Source organism: Cotesia glomerata, linkage group LG4 (assembly GCF_020080835.1).
Source record: "Cotesia glomerata isolate CgM1 linkage group LG4, MPM_Cglom_v2.3, whole genome shotgun sequence".
Taxonomy (NCBI): Eukaryota; Metazoa; Arthropoda; class Insecta; order Hymenoptera; family Braconidae; genus Cotesia; species Cotesia glomerata.
Window position 1 is genome coordinate 24,076,778 of NC_058161.1, and position 20,614 is coordinate 24,097,391.

Consider the following 20,614-nt stretch of genomic DNA (forward strand, 5'->3'; position numbering starts at 1 on the left):
TATTATTAAAGAAAATTTAATGAATTTTTGAAAATTGAAGTTTAATCAATTAAATTTGAAAGTTTTAAATTTTAAAAACTAAGAAAAAGAAATTTAAAAATAAATAATTATATTTTTTCTTTTATTATAAAAAAATTTTTATTAAAAATCAAATTTGATAAATATTTAGAGAAATAAGTTCTGTTAAATAAAATTTTGAATTTTATATTTTTAATATTTAAATTCAGTAAATTTGAAATTGTACATTTTAAAGCTTAGATTTTTTCGTTCTAAAAATATTTTATTAGAGAAAACTTAATCAATTTAAAAAAAATTAAAATAAGTTAAAATTTTTGAATTTTTAAAATTAAGCGCGCAAAATTCAAAATTAAAAATTCAGTTTAATTTTTTTTTATGATACAAATTTTTTATAAAAAAAAATTTGATAGATTTTCATAAAATTTAATTTGATTTTTTTTTTTAATCTTTTTTTTTATAAAAAAACAACTACTTTTTGAAAAATTAATTTTTTAACTAATTAAAATTTTAAAATCTAAATTTAAAAAATAAAAAAAAAATAATAATAATAATAATAATAAAAGTGACCATGAATAAAAAAATAAATGACTTTGACAATCCAGCGCTAAGACATAATTCACTTATAAAATGTGCGTTACATATATATAAGTAAGTATAGGAGTAAATATAAAAGTAGTTGTAGCAGTAGTGCGGCTTCTAAACTAATGTATCGGCAAATTATGAGTTCTAACAATCCAATGTTATTTATTTAGTACAATATACCTTCTTACCTTCTTTTCTTCTCTACTAGCACTTTAGTCTCTAGCTCACAATCTATCCTATTGATATTACTATTTTTCATTACCTTTCTCACCAATTATTATCAATTATTAACAATTAAATCCTACAAATTTCATTTAAAGTGTAAAAAATGAGCGGTGTGGTTCTTAAAAGGTCAATTAATCTCAAGGAGAGGGTTCGATATTTTATTTTAAAATTCTAAGTGAAAAAAAAGAACACAATTATAAACTATGTGACAATTATTTAATATTAAAAGTGAATTTTTCTATATTTAGGGTAATAATTAATTTATTAGAAATTTTAATTAATTTAAAAAAATGATTTTTGTTTGGTTGATAATTATTACGGGAACGATAGCGATTGACAATGGAAATTGTGCAAGGAATCAAACTATTTTGGAAACTAGTGGTGACGCTATTTTGACAGGTAAATTTTTCAAAAATATAATTAATAAAATAATTATAAGTTTGTAAAGCAGATATAGTTCTTATTCGCTGCAAATTTTGAACGCGGGGTTTAATTTTTACTTTTTTGATAGCAATGAAAGCAATTTGTCAAGCAGAAAAAGTTTTTAGAAGGTTTTGAATCAATCGGTTAAAAAATTCAAAAGTTATCGTCGAAAATTTCAAAAAATGCTTTTTTTCTCGATTTCTTTTAATTTTTTGAAAACGGCTTTACCGATTGACGTTAAAATTATGTCGAACTTAATTCTTAATGACTCCTATCGATTGCCACATCAACAATTTTAATCAGTTTAAAAATTTCTAAGTTACTCTAAAAAAAACCATATTTTTGAAATGGTATAAAAAAGTTACAACTTTTGAACGCGTTGTTCGATTTTCATTTTTTTGGTGACAATTGCCGTAGTTTGCCAAGTAGAAAAAGTTTATATGAGGTTTTAAGTCAATCGGTTAAAAAATTCAAAAGTTATTGTCAAAAAACCAAAAAAACACTATTTCTCCGCTTTCTTTTATATTCTCCAAATATCTACTAAGCCACAAGGTCAAATTCATTCAAAATATCATCAAACCTAACTCTTAACCACCCCTATCGACTGCCACATCAAAAATTTCAATCGGTTCAAAAATCTCAGTTACCCTAAAAAACCATATTATTTAAATGGTATTAAAAAGTTATAATTTTTGAGCGCGTCGTTCAATTTTGATTTTTTTGATAGCAATCGACGTAGTTAATCAAACAGAAAAAGTTCGTATAAGATTTTTAAGCAATCCATTCAAAAAATCAAAAATTATCTTCAAAAAACCTAAAAAACACGCTTTTTCCACTTTCTCTTATATTTTCAAAATATTTTCAAAACCGCTCGCTCGTTTTTTTTCAAAATCTCATGAAACTCAACTTCCAAAGAACCCTTTTGTTTGTCACATCAAAATTTTCAATAGGTTAAAAAATTCAAAAGTTACCTCTAAAAAAACATTATTTTTTCCGCTTTTTTTTATATTTCCCAAATATTTTGAAAACTACGTGGCCGACATTTTTCAACATCTTATCAAACCTAACTCTTAACGACCCTTATCGATTGCCACACCAAAAATTTCAATCGGTTAAAAAATCTCAAAGTTACCATAAAAATCCACATTTTTGAAATGGTATTAAAAAGTTACAACTTTTGAACGCGTTGTTCGATTTTGATTTTCTTGGTGGCAATCGATGTAGTTTACCAAAAAATTTCATTTTAGGTTTTGAGTCAATCGGTTTAAAAATTCAAACGTTATCTCCAAAAAACCAAAAAAAAAACACTATTTTTTCACTATCTTCTCAATTTTACATATATTTTCAAAATTACTGGGCCAATTTACTTTAAAATTATATCAAACTCAACTCTCAACATCTTCCATCAATTTCCATTCAAAAATTTCTCTATTTCTCTTGTTTCAGTTTTCATCGACCTCTTCCAGGGCCAATCATGCAACGAGACGTCACCAAAAGGCTTCCAAGAATTAACAACGACTCTTTACGTAACATCAACCTTAAACAAAATCGACTTTACTCCCGGGATTTCTCTAGGTCAGCCCCTTCTCAATCTCAACCCCTCCCCCATCTAACAATCTCAAAATTCCAGGTCTGAAGATCATCGACACCTGTCAGGACTCATCAATCGTCGCACGAGAAGCTTTGCTGACTTCAATCGACTGTCCAGAGTACTATTCACTAGGTCTGTTGGTCCCCTTGCACTACCAAGAGATCCTAAGTCCGCTTGCGAGCTTCGCGGAGATGCCAGTAACCTACTACAGCTCTCTCCTGACCCCGAAAGTCTCCATAGCCTTGGACTTCTTGACCCGAAGCTTTCCGGAGGTGGATCTGCTGCTCACCGACTCAATTTCGACCTTGGATCTCTTCATGAATCAGTCCCAGAGTTTGAACCTCTGCATCAAGAGCGTGGACAATGTGGCACAGCTAGAGGACAATTTAGCGGGTACCATCGTGCTTTCCGGACCAGAGTCTTTCATCAGGTCCTGGATCAGCGAAGTCTCTTTGAAGACCTGGGTGGTCATTCCCTTGGACGATTCCGATGTTGCAGACATCCTGCCACCTGGATCCTTCATCTTAGCACCGGAGACCAGGATCCTCCAGCCTGCAGACTCGGAATCTGAAGAGGACCAGATTAGAATCCCAGTTCCGATGATCACCAGCCTAGGACAGCCCTTAGTTGGCATCGCGGAGCTTCTGTTGAGTCTCAAGGGCCCGAATTGCAGTGAATCCTGCACCCTGCCAGCCTTTGACGCTAAACTGGTGCCTTCTGTACCAAGTTCAAGAGTTCTGGAGCTCCTGGGGATCGAGTCCCAGCGTACCAAATGGACAGTCTTTCAGAAAACTGAATCCGAAGAGACCTTGAAGCAAATTCTAAGCTACGAAGTTGATGATTCAGCGCAAATCAGGCCGCTAAAGGGCAAACCACGCCCGCGGAACCAGACCAAGGTCATCTGCGAGGATTCTGGTCAAGCCACGACCTGTTCTTGCATCAATAAGCCCAGAATCCGGACCACGGAACCTCCCGCTGCTGGAAATTATGAAGTTTTTGTGCTAATAGATGCCTGGTGCATAATTTTCCTGGTTTTTGCAGCTTTCGGCGCCCTGCTATGTCTCTGCGTTGCTCTTTTTGTGGGCTACAGGTGCATTGTTGATGAGTTCATGGACGGGAACCCGGTCCTGACCTTGGTGCTGATTGTTGGAACGGTTTCCATGCTGGGTTCTGTGGTGGTTTTCTGCCTGGTTGATAATGAGGATCAGGAAGTCTTGAACAAATGGAAGATCTTCTCGGCTACGGTTTCCACGGGGTTTGTTTTCTCCCTGATGCTGGCCAGGAGCTTTTTCCTGGCGTTCTCTACTAAGGGAGTCTTTTCTAGTCATATTAACGGGTATTTGCAAGCTGTCATGGCCTTCTTTGTCAATGCAGTCCAGCTTGCTATTTCGACGGTCTTCTTTTTGGTAAACGATAGCAGGTCCCAGGATGTACTCAGCAGCTATCAGTTTGTTGCTTTGTCTGGTAAGTTCGTCAATTCTTTTCAATGTGTCTCTTTTTTACATCGATTCTAGCTAAAATTGATCATCAAAACTTTCAAAATTAATCTGAATTATCAAATTTCTACCTATTTTAATTGTTTTTACCCCAGCTAAGTATTCTTCCAAGCTTCTCTTCAATTTATCCTCTTCTTTAATCAATTCTAGCTAAAATTCACCATCAAAACCCTTAAAATTAATCTAAATCATTCATTTTATGGTGTTTCCTGGATTTATAACATTTTTCCATTCAGATTTCTACTTTTTTTTCATTAGATCAATATTTTCTTCTACAAAACGATTCCTGTTGACAATATTGGCCCGAATTTATTATAAAGACCCTCAAAATTGATCTAAATCATCCAATTTTCTGCTATTTTATGGTTTCTTTTTCAAATTTTGACCATTTTTATTACGCTACCAAAGCATTGTATCAAGTCGCTTTTTAGTATTTCTTCTTTTTTCAGCAATTCTAACCATAATTCATTGGCAAAAACCTCTAGAATTCATTCGAACCATTCAAATTTCTTCTGTTTTATCAATTCCAGCATCTTTTCCCTCAAATTTTCATTATTTTTACCATTTCTTCTCTAACGAAGCATTATAATGCGTCTTTCTTCAAGAAATCTCTTTTTTTATTAATTCCAACCAGATTTCATTACGAACACCTTCAAAATTGATCTTAACCATCCAATTTTCTCGTTTTTGATAGCCTTACAACCACTTTTAGTTCGAATTTCCACCATTTCTGCTCTAATAAGTCATCTTATCTAGTTCCTTCTTTTTCTATCAACCCTTCCAACTAAGATTCATCACTAAAATTTTTCCAATTGATCTAAACCTCTTGATTCCTCCAGGGTACAACATCTTCCTTCTACTAGCTCTTCTGATCATGTCGTCCCTAATCTTCCACATCCCGCGGAACTACCGCGAAGGACGGAGCTTTCTGTTCACCAGCCTAGGTCTTTTGGGCGTCTGGAGTATCTGGATCCTGGTCTTCTTCATAGTTTCAGCTCGATGGCGGGAGACTATCGTAGCTCTGTCCCTCATCGCAAGCTCCTATACGCTGATCTCTGGGCTAATTCTCAAGGTCTTCTACATCTTAACTCACCTAGAGCGGCAGAATGACGTCCGGAGTCCATTTGAGAATGCAGAATTCCGCTCGGAACCTCGTCGCAGATCTTTCCGCCAGGTAAAACAACTTCTGATATAATTCCAATGATTAATTGATGAGCTGAGTTTCAAAAGGGTATCTTTTCATTTTTGATTAATCGAGACAAAAAACTAGTTATCTTCAATTGTAAATATTTTTATTGAACTTTTTTAATTTAGCTATAAAGTGCTATTGGTTATGAAGCTGCAATTCGATTTTCATTTATAAATCTTTATAATTCTCGAAGTAATTAACATTTAAAAGTTCGGAAAACTGGTATTTTAAAATATGAAAAGATACCCTTTTGAAAATCAGCTCCTCAATTACAGGCAAAAAATAAATTTGATGGGACAATGTAAGACATGTGGTAGCAATTAAATATGTTATAAGGTTCACAAATCACATGATAGCAAATTTTTGTCCCAACAAAATGATTGTTCTTAAAAGTAAAGTACCCAGTAGTTGAACAGGTTTCAAAGTAAAACGTATTTGACCCTACTTTTAATAAATAAAGATGTAATTTTTAGTTCAAATTAGTGATTTTCATGAAAATATAGACAATTTTGAATTGATTGAAGCGCAAAATAACGAAGATAATTGAAAATTTATATTTTGACAACGTTTTTAAGATAGACTATAAAAGGAGTAGTAGTTGAACAATCAATTCTGACAAGCTGCAGTAGTTTAACACTCCGGAAGCAGTAGTTGAACTAATAAAATATATGGCAATAGGCACACCAAAAATTTTCAACGTTTTATTGAAACATCAAAAGAATTATAATATATTATTGATTAATATTAAAAATAATGCTATGAATATTTAATATGTTCATTTAAAAATGAGAAATATTTGTATTTAATTTTTTAATTACATTTTTCATAATGAGAAAGCAAATTTTCAATTATAAATAAAAATTACTCAATTCAAAACGTTCAATAATTTCTAACTACACTAATTTTTAGTCATAAAACTTATTTAAATTGCAGTAATTAATACAAATGACAATGCTGATCACTAGTCTATAAACCTATTAGAGGTTATAGTGCTGTTAAATTTATTCGGTCTCAGCCTGTTCAAGTTCTGGGTAACGCTTTAAAAATTTGAAGGTATAGTTGAACGCTAAAATTTAATATAAAAATTATAGTTTATGTCTTTGCAAGAAATATATGTTATTTAGAAAAGACTATTTCATTAGATGGTACAATTTTTAACTTCCCGCTAAGAAAATCGAAGATTGTCAAAAATCGGGAAGTTATTGTTTTCACCCCGTTTTACGAAAATCGAGTTTTCATCAAATCTCGACGTTTTAAGATCATATGAAGCTTTCCTGACTACCCCTGCGATGTTGTCACTATGCCTGTATGTATGTGTGTGTGTGTGTGTGTGTGTGTGGTGTGTGTGTAAATATGTAAACCTCTCATAACTTTTGAACAGCTTGACCAATTTGATCGCGGTTGGTACCATTCGAAAGAGCTTGATTGAACTTAGATTTTAAATATACTTTGGAACGATTTGGACCGGTAGATTTTGAGAAATCGCAAAAAAAGTACAAAAAAAATTTTACAAATGGGGTTTTTTTGGAATAACTTTTAAACAGCTTTACCGATCAATTCAAAAAATTAATCAGCTCTTAACATAAAAAAAACCACGTCGATCGCCGCCAGTCCGGTCAAAATCGGTTGATTTGTTCATGAGTTATCGTTAACAAAAGAAAACCGAAAAAAGTGTTTTTTCGGAATTACTCCGAAATTTTTCGTTCTATCAATTTAAACTTGAAGATTCTTCATAAAGCTTAAAAAACTGCGTTGAATGCCACCAACCGAGTGAAAATCGGTTCATTCATTCAAAAGTTATTGCGATTTGAAAATTCAAAAAATAATGTTTTATCAAACTTCTATTAGACTTTTGAGCTTGAAGAGCTCAAAAGCATACAAAAGCTATTTTTTTCAGCTCGGAGAGCTCAAAATAATACACAAATTGTATGTATGAGCTCGAAGAGCTCAAAAACGTCATAAGTGCAAGTTCAAGCGTTTAGGTATAGGATTGGTGGGAAGTTGCAGGGATGGCCTTCAGGGTCAACTGTTTTCCTAATTTTTAACTTCCCGCTAAAAATCTCAGATTTTCAAAAATCGGGAAGTTATTGTTTTTACCCCGTTTGGCAAAAATCGAGTTTTCATCAGATCTCGACGTTTGAAGGTCACAGGAAGCTTCCCTGACTACCCCCGCGATGTTGTCACTATGTCTGTATGTATGTATGTGTGTGTGTGTGTGTGTGTGTGTGTGTGTATGTGTGTGTGTGTGTGTGACTATGTGACTCGCTTATAACTTTTGAACGGTTGAACCGATTTCATCGCGGTTGGTGCCATTCGAAAGGGCTACGCTGAACTTAGATTTCCTGAGAATTTGAACCGATTCGGACCGATAGATTTTAAGAAATCTTGAAAAATCTTAAAAAAAATAAGAAAAAAATCATTTTTGAAAGTAGTTTTTTTGGAATATCTTTTAAACGGCTCTATCGATCAACTTCAAAAACTAATCCGCCCTTAAGCTTGAAAAACCACGCCGATCGGCGTCAACCCGATCAAAATCGGTTGATTCGTTCGAGAGATAGCGTGAACGAAAGAAAACCGAAAAAAACCGAAAAAAGTGTTTTTTTCACATAACTTCGTCATTTCTTCTCGGATCGTTTTTGATGATATAGAATAATTTCAGAAGTTAAAAAACCGCGTCGATTGCCGCCAAAAACGTGGAAATCGGTTGATTAGTTCGAGAGATATCCTCGACGAAATATTTGGAAATAAGGATTTTTTCAACATAACTTCGACATTTTTTGGAATAACTTTCAAACAGCTCTACCGATCGATTCCAAAAACTAATCAGCTCTTAACATCATAAAACCACGTCGATTGCCACCAAGCTGGTCAAAATCGGTTGATTCGTTCGAGAGATATCGTGAACGAAAGAAAACCGAAAAAAGTGTTTTTTCAGAGTTACTCCGAAATTTCTAGTTTGACCAATTGAAACTTAGAAATTATTTATAAGGCTTAAAAAACTACGTAGAATGCCGCCAACCGCGTAAAAATCGGTTCATTCATTCAAAAGTTATTGCGGTATGAACATTCAAAAAATAGTGTTCCATGAAACTTCTATCAGACTTTTGAGCTCAAAGAGCTCAAAAGCATAGAAATAGGTATCTTTTTGAGCTCGGAGAGCTTAAAACAACACACAGATTGTACTTTTGAGCTCGAAGAGCTCAAAAAAGCGGCCAGGTATTAACGGAATTAGCGGGAAGTTGCAGGGATGGCCTTTAGGGTCAACCGTTTTCCTAATTTTTTTTACTTAAAATGATGATATACTGTTTTTTTGACTGATTGTTCGGTTTGCGATTTAGTACCTTTTTCATGAAAAAAATAGCATCTATCGACGATTCTCGACATGTCATCTTTCAAGTTAATAAAAATATAATTGTTTTGATTTATAATTGAAAAAACTTACAGAAATCAATTACTATATCATTTAATAATTATAATATGCGTATATTACTCATAATAAATTTACGGATTTTGTATTATAACAATTCAAAAAGTACTCGTTCTATTTTCATAAGTGTTTAAGGTAGTACCCTCACCAGAGTCGTTTTCTTAGGATTTTTTTTAAACTTTGACAGATTAATATTTATAAATATATATATATATATATAAATAAATATATATAAATATTATTCTGCATCGATTGGCGCAATTTGAGAATTTTTGACTATCTAGTTTCCGAGATATTTAATTTCAAAGTTTGAGTTTTGAACGCTCTTATACATTACGGTATACGGGATATCGAAAAGTATACCTACAAACATTTTTATACCTCAGAAACTTTTGTTAGGATCTTTTTAAAAAGCTAGAGTAACGTTAACTAACAACTAAAAAATAAAAAAAAAAAAAATTCATTGATAATTACCACACAGTTTCAGAGATATTTATTAATAAGTAATAAAAAATTTACCAGACTTTAGCCGAGGAGGGGATACGTTAATAAAGCTGTGGCAACAGCGCTAGTTTTGTGAGCTGCGAAAGAAGTATGAGACGCATATGCGCTGACAAATTTGAAAAGTTTAATTTATAATAGGTGTAATATTATAGTTATTAATTTTATTTATTTAAAAAAAAAACAATGATTGTTTTATGAAAATAAGTATTTTTTTTATGATACTAAAGTTAGCCGACATTTTTAATTTTTTGATTTTTAACTTCCCGCTAAGTGAATTGAAATTTCATCAGATCTCGACGTTTTGAGGTCCTAGGAGGCTTCCCTGACTATTCCCGCGATGGTGTCTGTATGTACGTATGTGTGTGTGTGTGTGTGTGTGTGTGTGTGTGTGTGTATGTATGTATGTATGTATGTATGTAAACCTCTCATAACTTTTGAATGGCTTGACCGATTTGATTGCGGTTGGTGCCATTCAAAAGGGTTTGAATAAACTTAGATTTTAAATACAAGTTGGACCGATTCGGACTGATAGATTTTGAGAAATCTTAAAATAAATGCGAAAAAAAATTTTTTCAAATGTAGTTTCTTTTGAATAACTTTTAAACGGCTTGACCGATCAATTCCAAAAACTAATCAGCTCTAATCATCGAAAAACCACGTCGATGGCCACCAAGCCGGTCAAAATCGGTGAACTCGTTCGTGAGTTATCGTTGACGAAAGAAATCGAAAAAAAGTGTTTTTTTCGAATGACACTGAAATTTCCGGTCTGATCAATTTGTGTTTGAAAATATATCATAGAATTTAAAAAACTACGTTGAATGGCGCCAACCGCGTGAAAATCGGTAGATTCATTCAAAAGTTATTGCGGTTTGAAAATTCAAAAAATAATGTTTTATTAAACTCCTATCAGACTTTTAAGCTCGGAGAGCTCAAAACTACATGAAAATTATATTTTTGAGCTCAAAGAGCTCAAAAACATAATAAGTGCAATTTTGGGTGCTCAATTACGAAAGTAGCGGGAAGTTGCAGGGATGGCCGTCAGGGTCAACCGTTTTCCTAATTTTTTTTTTAATTAAATTAGAAAAAATTAGAAAAACGGTTGACCCTGAAGGCCATCCCTGCAACTTCCCGCCAATTCTATACCTAAACGTGTGGCACCCGCGCCAGTACCTGACATTACCGCGAGGGGGCACGTCAGTGCTCAAGATAGTGGCGACATCGTGCAACAGCGGAAACCGCGGAAGCAGATTCTAACCGCCAGACCAGATTACAACGACGCTATATATTCTTAACACACGCTACAGCTGTAGCCCGCTCAGACGCAATTATTTACTGATAATTCATTATTTATTTGATACAACGATTGTAATAGTTTAAGTTTATACAGAATAAATATATAATATTTAGACAATTAGGGTATTGGTAATTGAGTTGTGAAACCCGCGAACTCCACTAATCCCTACAAACGCTTGAAATTTCACTTATGACGTTTTTGAGCTCTTCGAGCTCATAAATACAATTTGAATATTATTTTGAGCTCTCCGAGCTCAAAAAATAGCTTTTGTATGCTTTTGAGCTCTTTGAGCTCAAAAGTTTGATAGAAATTTGATAAAACACTATTTTTTGAATTTTCAAATCGCAATAACTTTTGAATGAATGAACCGATTCTCACGCGGTTGGTAGCATTCGACGCAGATTTTCAAGTTTCATTAAGAATCTTCAAGTTTAAATTTATAGAGCAAAAAATTTCGGAGTAATTCCGAAAAAACACTTTTCAGTTTTCTTTCGTCAACGATAACTCACGAACGAATCAACCGATTTTGACCGGACTCGTAGCGATCGACGTGGTTTTTTGTTGTTAAGAGCTGATTAGTTTTTGGAATTGATCGGTCAAGCCGTTTAAAAGTTATTTCAAAAAAACCACTTTTGAAAAAAGTATGTTTGTAGTTTTTTTGCGATTTCTCAAAATCTACCGGTCCGAATCGTTCCAAAGTATATTCAAAATATAAGTTTGGTCAAGCCCTTTTGAATGACACCAACAGCGATCAAATCGGTCAAGCCGTTCAAAAGTTATGAGAGGTTCACATACATCCGCACACACACACACACACTCACACACACACACACACACACACACACATACACACACACACACACACACACACACACACATAATGACAACCTCACGGGGATAGTCAGGGAAGCTTCCTAGGACCTCGAAACGTCAGGATTCGATGAAAACTCGATTTTCGTAAAACGGTGTGAAAACAATAACTTCCCGATTTTTGAAAATCTTCGATTTTCTTAGCGGGAAGTTAAAAATTCTAAAAATTTTTAAATGTCTGCTGAATTAATTTTCATTTTTTTTTATATTTATTAAAAATTAAAAAAGTTAACAATTTTAATATCTTAATATATATAAATCTCCTGTCACGATGTTTGTCCGCGATGGACTCCTAAACTACTAAACTGATTTTAAATTAAATTGGCACAACGTGAGCAGTCTGGTCCAACTTAAGAGATAGGATAGCTTAGATCTTTAATTATAGTCGCAATTTTATTTTATTGCAAATTATTTGTCTATAATTAGTTGACAGTCACAATTATCTGTTAACTCCAAAAGATTATAACAGATGTCGATACTTTTCGACTGGATTGAGTAAGTAATCAATAGATGGCACTGCTATGTTAAACCGACAAACGTGTCATATAAGCTACAATTCAATATCATGATTACCACGTGTTATTGAGGCTAAAGTATAAATTAAATTTATTTTGTAGTAAACGAAATACCGTGAAATTCAATTATTTCTACTTTTTTAATTTTTGGTGTTAGCATAGCCAACCACGTGTTACTTAGACCGAAGTGTAAATCAAATTCAAATTATAGTGACGATAATACAGTGAAATTATTCCTGCTTTTTACTTATTTGTGCTTCATTATTCAAAATTCTATAATTATAAAATATATACATGTAAGTATTATCACATAATTATAATAATTAATTAATATATTAATGAGAAAATGGTACAAAGCTCCCCACACTTTTTCAATAATTTTACAAATATTTTTTTTTTCATTGTTTTTATTTAACCTCTATTAAAAATTATTTTGCACTTATTATTTCAATGTGCTATAATAACATGTTTTTCAGTTTATTTTTTCTAATACTTAAACGATTAAATTAATATTTTCAGTCAAATGCCACCGAAAAAATCTAACCTCAACAACGCAAGCACCAGAGAGGCATGACGCAAACGTGTTAAAAGAGCTCATCAGTTGGCAGAACAAATCGAAACAGGAAATACAGCTCAAAGAATCAAGACAGCAGAAGGTCGTGCACAAGAACAGCCTGATGCACGTCTGCAACAGAATATTACGGGAACAAGAGCGGCACAAGAACAAAACATAGCTACAGTACGAGTACAGGAAGGACAATTTCAATATATACATGTAAGTATTATCACATAGTTATACAAGTTAATTAATATATCAATGAAAAGAGCAATTGTGATATTACTGGAAAATTTTTTAGAAGATCAAAATCAACTACTTCAATTAATCAAAAGAGTTTCGCTACGATTGCAAAATGACAACTATCAAATCGTCATAAAAGCCGATAAAGTACCATTAGGTGAACATGCTGGTAGATTCAACGCTCCAACTGTTGATGAGGTTGCTGTTATCATGGTTGGTGATCCAGTTGACAAAAGATCTAGAAAATTACACAGCGAGACAACACTATCAGTACGATTTCGGATCTACACCGTTCATATGATGCACTACAATATCCATTGATATTTTGGCAAGGATAGGATGAATATCACCTTAACATCAAACAGTGTGATCCTAATACCGGTAAATTTGACAATTACCTATTTATTTTCTTACTGTATGTATGAATGTTAATTTCGTATTGTATTTTATTTTTTATTTTTTTAGGTGATTATGGAAATAAAAAAGTGAGCTCAATGAACTACTACGCACACCGAATAATGATTAGACTAAATCAGGACAACTATATCCTTCGATATCGTCAACTATTCCATCAATACATTGTTGATATGTATGCTAAGGTTGAAAGCGAACGCTTGCGATTCATTCGATTCAACCAGGCTAAATTACGATCGGAAGAATATATTCACTCACGAGATGCTGTTGTTGGAAACATCGACGGAAATTTAAATCCTAATGACATCGGTAATGCTTTCATTTTACCTTCAAGCTACATCGGCAGTCCACGGAACATGCAGGAATACCTACAAGACGCGATGACTTACGTACGTCATTACGGCCGACCGGATTTGTTTATTACATTTACATGTAATCCGAATTGGGAAGAGATACAAACTTTATTATTATCAGGACAACAAGCAATTCATCGTCATGATATAACTGCACGCGTGTTTAAATAAAAATTGAAATCCTTAATTGATTTTATTGTTAAATATTCAATTTTCGGTATCACACGTTGTTGGCTGTATACAATTGAGTGGCAAAAGCGAGGTTTGCCTCATGCCCACATTTTGATTTGGCTAGAAGATAAAATCTGTCCAGAAGAAATTGATCAAATAATTTCAGCCAAAATTCCAGACCCATTAATTGATCCAGAATTATTTGATGTTGTCACTAAACACAAGATCCATGGGCCATGCGGTGCTTTTAACATCACGTCACCATGCATGGAAAATGGAAAATGTAAGAAAAATTTCCCAAAGCCGCATACGAATGACACTATCACGGATATTGATGGTTATCCTATATATCGCCGCAGAAATACTGAGAATGGTGGCCACACATTTACAATGTGACTGCCGAATTATTCAAATCAAGCAGAATTTGATAATCAGTGGGTGGTACCATATTCACCATTACTTTCAAAAACTTATAAAGCTCGTATCAACGTTGAGCTTTGCAGTTCTGTAAAATCAATTAAGTATATTTGTAAATATTTAAACAAAGGCAGTGATTTGGCCATATTTGAAGTACAAAATATAAATAAAAATGACGAAATAGCACGATACCAAATGGGTAGATACATTAGCAGCAACGAAGCTATTTGGCATATTCTCAGCTTTCCCATACACGAAAGAGATCTTTCTGTCCAGCATCTAGCAATACATCTTGAAAACGGTCAACGTGTATACTTCACTGAAGAAGATCTTCTCCAAAGAGCGTTCGAGGCCCCAAAAACGACACTAACTGAATTTTTTACATTGTGTCAAAGATTTGATATTTTTGGCCGATTCGCAAAGACATTGCTATATGGTGATGTTCCTCTTTATTTCACATGGAACAAATCCAGTAAAAAATGGGAACCACGAAAACAAGGAAAACGACATCCTTCCATTCCAGGCATATTCAAAGCTAAGACATTGGGGCGACTTTACACAGTACACCCAAAGCAACGTGAGTGCTTCTATTTACGTTTGTTATTGGTGAATGTGCCTGGACCAACGTCTTTTGAATTTCTGCGAACAGTTAATGTTCGAGTATTCAATACATACCAAGATGCATGTCGTGAACTGAAATTGCTAGAAGACGATAACCATTGGGACTTAGCGCTTGCTGATGCTGCGTTGACATCAATGCCCAATAACATTCGTCAGCTGTTTGCAATTATTTTGACGACGTGTTATCCATCGCAAGCACAAACTTTGTGGGAAAAATATAAAAATTGCATGACAGAAGACATATTGCACCGAATTAGACAAACAGATCAATGCCAAAACATAAATTATACGCCAGAGATGTATAATGAAGCATTGGTGTTGATCGAGGATTTATGTGTTCTAATCTCAAATTTACCACTTAATCATTATGGTATGCCATCACCTAATCGCTCAGCTACTGACTTAGTCAATACCGATTTACAACGAGAACAACAATATGACCATGGAAATTTAGCCACGATTATCACGAACAGTGAGCCATTACTAGTTGCAGGGAAGTTGCAGGGATGGCCTTCAGGGTCAACCGTTTTTCTAACTTTTTTTTCTATTTGTTATTTGTATAGTTATTTGCATATTTGCTAGAGATGTCTGTCGTTTTTCAAGGACTTTTTTTTTATGAATCCTCTTTTATAAGTCAATTTTTTAGACATTGTAATTATATTTCCGAATAAATGTATGTAAATAAATAAATAAACGCATGTATCAAAACAGAGGTTAGTCTACAGCTAGTCCAAAACACTACAGTATAACCACTATAAAATATCTTATCGCTCACGCAGTGTTGCCAGACTTTTCAAACGATCAGTTTCTCGTTCGTGAGTGGCTGAAATAAGTACATAAACAGCAAAAAATTTTAGGCTTGTCAATAACGACTATCCGGTATGTGTACCGTACACTCTAGCATAAACTTTTGACGACGGAAGTCGCGAGGGTAATACCTTAAGTACTGGGTACTTTACCTTAGAATAACAGATTGATTTAGTGACATAACAAACTGATTTGTTATTACGACTTGACTAATGTTTGTTAAGGTAACTAATAGATTTGCTGCTATAAATATCCTCATTTGAGGAACAAAATCGTTTAAATGTGTATGATTGTAACTGTCTTGCTATTGACCTTCAAAGCTTCTGGGGCTTCCTTAAGAGGATCAGTGATGCAATGATGATATAATATAATATAATAAAGCTTACCCTCCTTCAATAACTTACTCTGGTGATCTTTTTCCGCAGTCGAGGCGGCCATTCCACAACTACGTCTTGCCCATGGAAGGTGTCGGGAACCAAGCGAGACTTCAGGCCGAGCCGAACTACTACGGAAACTCCAGCCCAGCTGATCGGAACTCGAGGACTGGCGGCATCTGTGGACACTCTTCGCAACGACAAGTCACCCGCGATAGGCAAGGCAACCTTAAGGCGGGTTCTGCGATCGGGTTCAACAATTACGGGTTCTCTGACATGCACGAGACTGAGAACCACTATGTTGTTCCGCGCGTCTGTGTACAAAATCCTAATGTAAGTACTGAATTTTTGGATGTAATTTTTTTTTGGGGATTTTTGGAGATCCAGAACGTGTTTTTAGTGATTTTTTGCGCGGAAAAAGTAGAAAATAATTTTTTTTTGAGGTAAAATAAAGTAAAGTTGGAGAGATAGAGAGAGATTCGTGAAGCAAGAGTTTAAATGGATGGGTTTTTGGTATTTTGGGGGGAGAAAAAAATTTTTGGGGGAAAATTGAACTCTGGAGGGTGTAGTATGTTAAATTTGGAGTAGATTAATGGACTCATATATTTTTAACTTCCCGCTAAGAAAATCGAAGATTTTCAAAAATCGGGAAGTTATTGTTTTCACCCCGTTTTGCAAAAATCGAGTTTTCATCAGGTCACAGGAAGCTTCCCTGACTATCCCCGTGAGGTTGTCATTATGTGTGTGTGTGTGTGTGTGTGTGTGTGTGTGTGTGTGTGTGTGTGTGTGTGTGTGTGTGTGTGTGTGTGTGTGAGTATGTGAATCGCTTATAACTATTAAACGATTAAACCGATCGGAACCAAACAAACGGCGTTCTAATGGGTTCCCTCAAACTTAAATTTCCTGAGAATTTGAACCGATTCGGACCGATAGATTTTGAGAAATTTTGAAAAATCTCAAAAAAAATAAGAAAAAAATCATTTTTGAAAGTGGTTTTTTTGGAATAACTTTTAAATGGCTCGATCGATCAACTTCGAAAACTAATCCGCCCTTAACCTTGAAAAACCACGTCGATCACCGCTAATCCGGTCAAAATCGATTGATACGTTCGAGAGATAGCGTGAACGAAAGAAAACTGAAAAAAGTGTTTTTTTTCACGTAACTTCATTTCTTATCGGATCGTTTTTGATGAAATAAAACAATTTTTAGAGCTTAAAAAACTGCATCGATCGCCGCCTAGAACGTAAAAATCGCTTGATTGGTTCGAGAAATATCCTCGACGAAATATTTGGAAACAAGTGTTTTTTCAACATTTCAACTCCGACATTTTTTGGAATAACTTTTAAACGGCTCTACCGATCAATTATAAACAATAATCAGCTCTTAACATAAAAAACTACGTCGATCGCCATCAACCGCGTAAAAATCGGTTCATTTATTCAAAAGTTATTGCGGCTTAAAAATTTCAAAAATTGTGTTTTATCAAACTTCTATCAGACCTTTGAGCTCGAAGAGCTCAAAAGCATAAAAAGTTATCTCTTTAAGCTCAGAGAGCTCAAAATAACACATAAATAGTATTTTCTCACCTCCGGGCGGAAAGCGTCAATTTTCCTCCCGCTGCGCTAGACGAAAATGCCGCTTTCCGCCTCCGTCGAGGAGAAAAATAGTATACACACAACGGGCAGTAAATAAGAAAGTCTCAGATCACATGTTTATTGACCTCGGCTTCGCCTCGGACAACAATTACATGTGATCTGAGATATTTCTTATTTTACTGCCCTAGATGTGTAATATACTATTTTGAGCTCGGAGAGCTCAAAAACATCATTAGTGCAATTTTAAGCACCTAGGTATGAAATGAGCGGGAAGTTGCATGGATGGCCTTCAGGGTCTACCGTTTTTCTAATTTTTTTTAAAGATTTTAGGGGAGAAAAAAAAAGGGGAAAGGGGTAGAAAATTGCGGAATTAATTTGCGGGATAGAAAAATTTAGTTTTTCTTTAATTTTGAAGGATAAAAAATTTCTTTTTTTAGAAAAATGATTATCTGAATTTGTAGTGTGTTAAATTCTGAGTGAATTAAAGTAGTCATTTATTTTTTTTTAATTCAATATAAGGGAAAAAAAATAAAGCTTTACAGAAAAAAAAGTTCACTTGAGCCAAGAAAATATTTTTCTTCCTAAATATTTTCTTGAGCGAAAAAAAATTTTTTTTTGACACAAGAAATTTCACTTATTCCAACAAAATTAATTCTCTTGCTTTAAGAAATACGTATCTTGATCCAAGAAAATTTATTTAAGTCAAGAAAATCTTGTTGATTTGAGAAAATTCAGCCTCTTGCTCCAAAAAATTTAGTTCTTGATAGAAGTAAATTCTCTTGTCTTGAAAAAATTTCTCTCTTGCTCCAAAAAATTAAATATAAAGATAGAAGTTAATTTTCATTAATATTTTTATTGATTAAAATGTAAATGAGAAGATCAAATAATATTGAATCATTTTTTTTCAATCGATATGTATAATTGCACGCTAAAATAATACAAAATGGGTATCAAATATTCAAGAGAAAAATTTTCTCAAGGTGAGAAAATTTTTTTCTCAGCTGAAGTAAGTGGCACTGCTTCCCTAAAGTATCTAAAAATCTTGATCAAATATAAAAATTAATTGTATCAAGTATTTATGATAATTTGAATTAAGAAAAAATTACTCCCACCAAAAATAAAATTTCAAGAAAAATTTTTAATTCGGCCAACACAGCTTCAGTCTTCCTTCAGGAACCCTAAAATTTTCTTGAACCAAGAATTTCGTTCTCCAGTTAAGAAATTTTTCTTTGTGTGTGTTAAATTTTCGTTGGATTAAAGTACCTATAAATTTTTTTCGATGAAAAAAAAGGGTTACAAAGTCAGGAAATTTAGAAAATTTTTTTAATTTTTCTTTTCACAAGAAATAATAATAAATAATTGACCAACAGACCAAAAAAAAGGGCGTTAAAGTAGAGGTAAATTACGCACAGCCAACCTACGAAGGCCACAGCTACCACGATAATTTATCCCGAGGTCATCCGCCGCACTTCGACTCGGACAACATTGACGATGGCACAGAGACGGAAATCTATGTCGAGGGAAAACGGCTCTCTCCGACGAGAAAAAGCCCCAACGAAGCTTACCCCTCCCGGTGCTCCAGCCCCCGGCTCTATCAAACGGAGGCGACCATCAACGAGGAAGACGAGACCAACGAAGACGCTGCCAGGGTCACTCGATTCTGACACTGAGATTTGATTTTGATATCATTCTCAATTTTGTAAAGTTGTAAATAATGTAGAAAAAAATAAAAATTGATCCAAAATTAATTTTTTATTAAGTTGAATTTTACCAAAAAAAAAAAATTGTAAATTACAATCATTTACTTTATTTAGCGAAAAAAAAATACATTTTTTTTTATAAAAATGCAACGCCATCTATTAACAAAAAATTTAGCGCTAAATTATGTGTAGAGGTTATAAAAGACGCCATCTATCAACGAGTCAGTGATTGAGTTGAAAATAAAATTCGGCTTTGTAGAGATTGGCACAACGAGCAGAGAGTGTGTTCTTACACACGAGCAACAAAAGTGTTCTTTTAAATTTTCCAAACTCTGATTTTACATTTTTCTAGGTCAGATGATAAAATCTATAACTTTTTGGATTACTAGTTTTTTGGTTTGATATTTTTTTTTGTATATTCTTAACATATCAAGAAATAGGATAAAAGTTCAAAATATTGACCAGTTTAGATAAAATGAAGGTAAATAAATTATCTGTAAATTTATTGGAAGAGTTTATGAGCTAAAACAAGAGTTATACTTTTTTATAGTTTTAACTTGCAAACTATAATACTTTTCTTTATTAAGGGGGTATTCTAGTGTAGAGGCATGAATTTGAGATGTTTTTTTGGGTGCTATAAATAAAAAACAAAAAATATTTTTTCTTACTACGCCGGTCAAAAGTACGGGCTTCCCGCTGCGATTTCACGGCAGAAAGCCTCAGTTTTATGCGGTGATCAAGTCGCTCATGCGCCCTCCCTGTTGAAAAACTCCAATAAAATCCCATCAAAAGCGACAAATGCCACTTAGAAACCAATAAAATTTAATGGTTTCTAAGTGGCTTTTGTCGCTTTTGATGGGATCCTATTGGAAATTTTAAACAGGGCTACGACGGGGAGCCGAAATAATGTATTCATGCACTGACAACGAGACACGAGGCGGCAGAAAGTCCGAAAGTCGGTAGTCGCGTTCACTCTATTACTTATGTTTATAAGCATAACCTTACTTGTGATTGTTATGAATGTATCTGTCTTGTTATGTGTCGATGATTTTAGGTTGAAACTAAGTTAATTAAAGAAAATAAATATTTATTTTAATGAAATGAGACTTATTGAATATTTAAATTACAAAAAAAAAAACGAGAAATATTTTTTATTCTGATAGATATTTTCAAATAAATAAATTCATTATTGAACAAATAATTATTTGAAAAAATACACAGATTTTTTT

The 20,614-nt window shown here is 33.7% G+C and overlaps 2 protein-coding genes across 2 annotated transcripts; both read left to right on the forward strand.

Moving 5' to 3' along the window:
* Window positions 1-703: 703 nt before the first annotated feature.
* On the forward strand, window positions 704-19,433 carry LOC123262906. Its single transcript, XM_044725394.1, has 6 exons — window positions 704-1,224; window positions 2,695-2,823; window positions 2,879-4,303; window positions 5,175-5,509; window positions 16,142-16,423; window positions 19,056-19,433. The coding sequence occupies exons 1-6, from the start codon at window positions 1,116-1,118 to the stop codon at window positions 19,347-19,349; spliced, it is 2,574 nt and encodes an 857-aa protein (XP_044581329.1). The 5' UTR covers window positions 704-1,115; the 3' UTR covers window positions 19,350-19,433.
* LOC123262908 lies at window positions 11,863-16,135 on the forward strand. Its single transcript, XM_044725395.1, has 4 exons — window positions 11,863-12,430; window positions 12,654-12,909; window positions 12,992-13,314; window positions 13,399-16,135. The coding sequence occupies exon 4, from the start codon at window positions 14,484-14,486 to the stop codon at window positions 15,489-15,491; it is 1,008 nt and encodes a 335-aa protein (XP_044581330.1). The 5' UTR covers window positions 11,863-12,430; window positions 12,654-12,909; window positions 12,992-13,314; window positions 13,399-14,483; the 3' UTR covers window positions 15,492-16,135.
* Window positions 19,434-20,614: the final 1,181 nt, after the last annotated feature.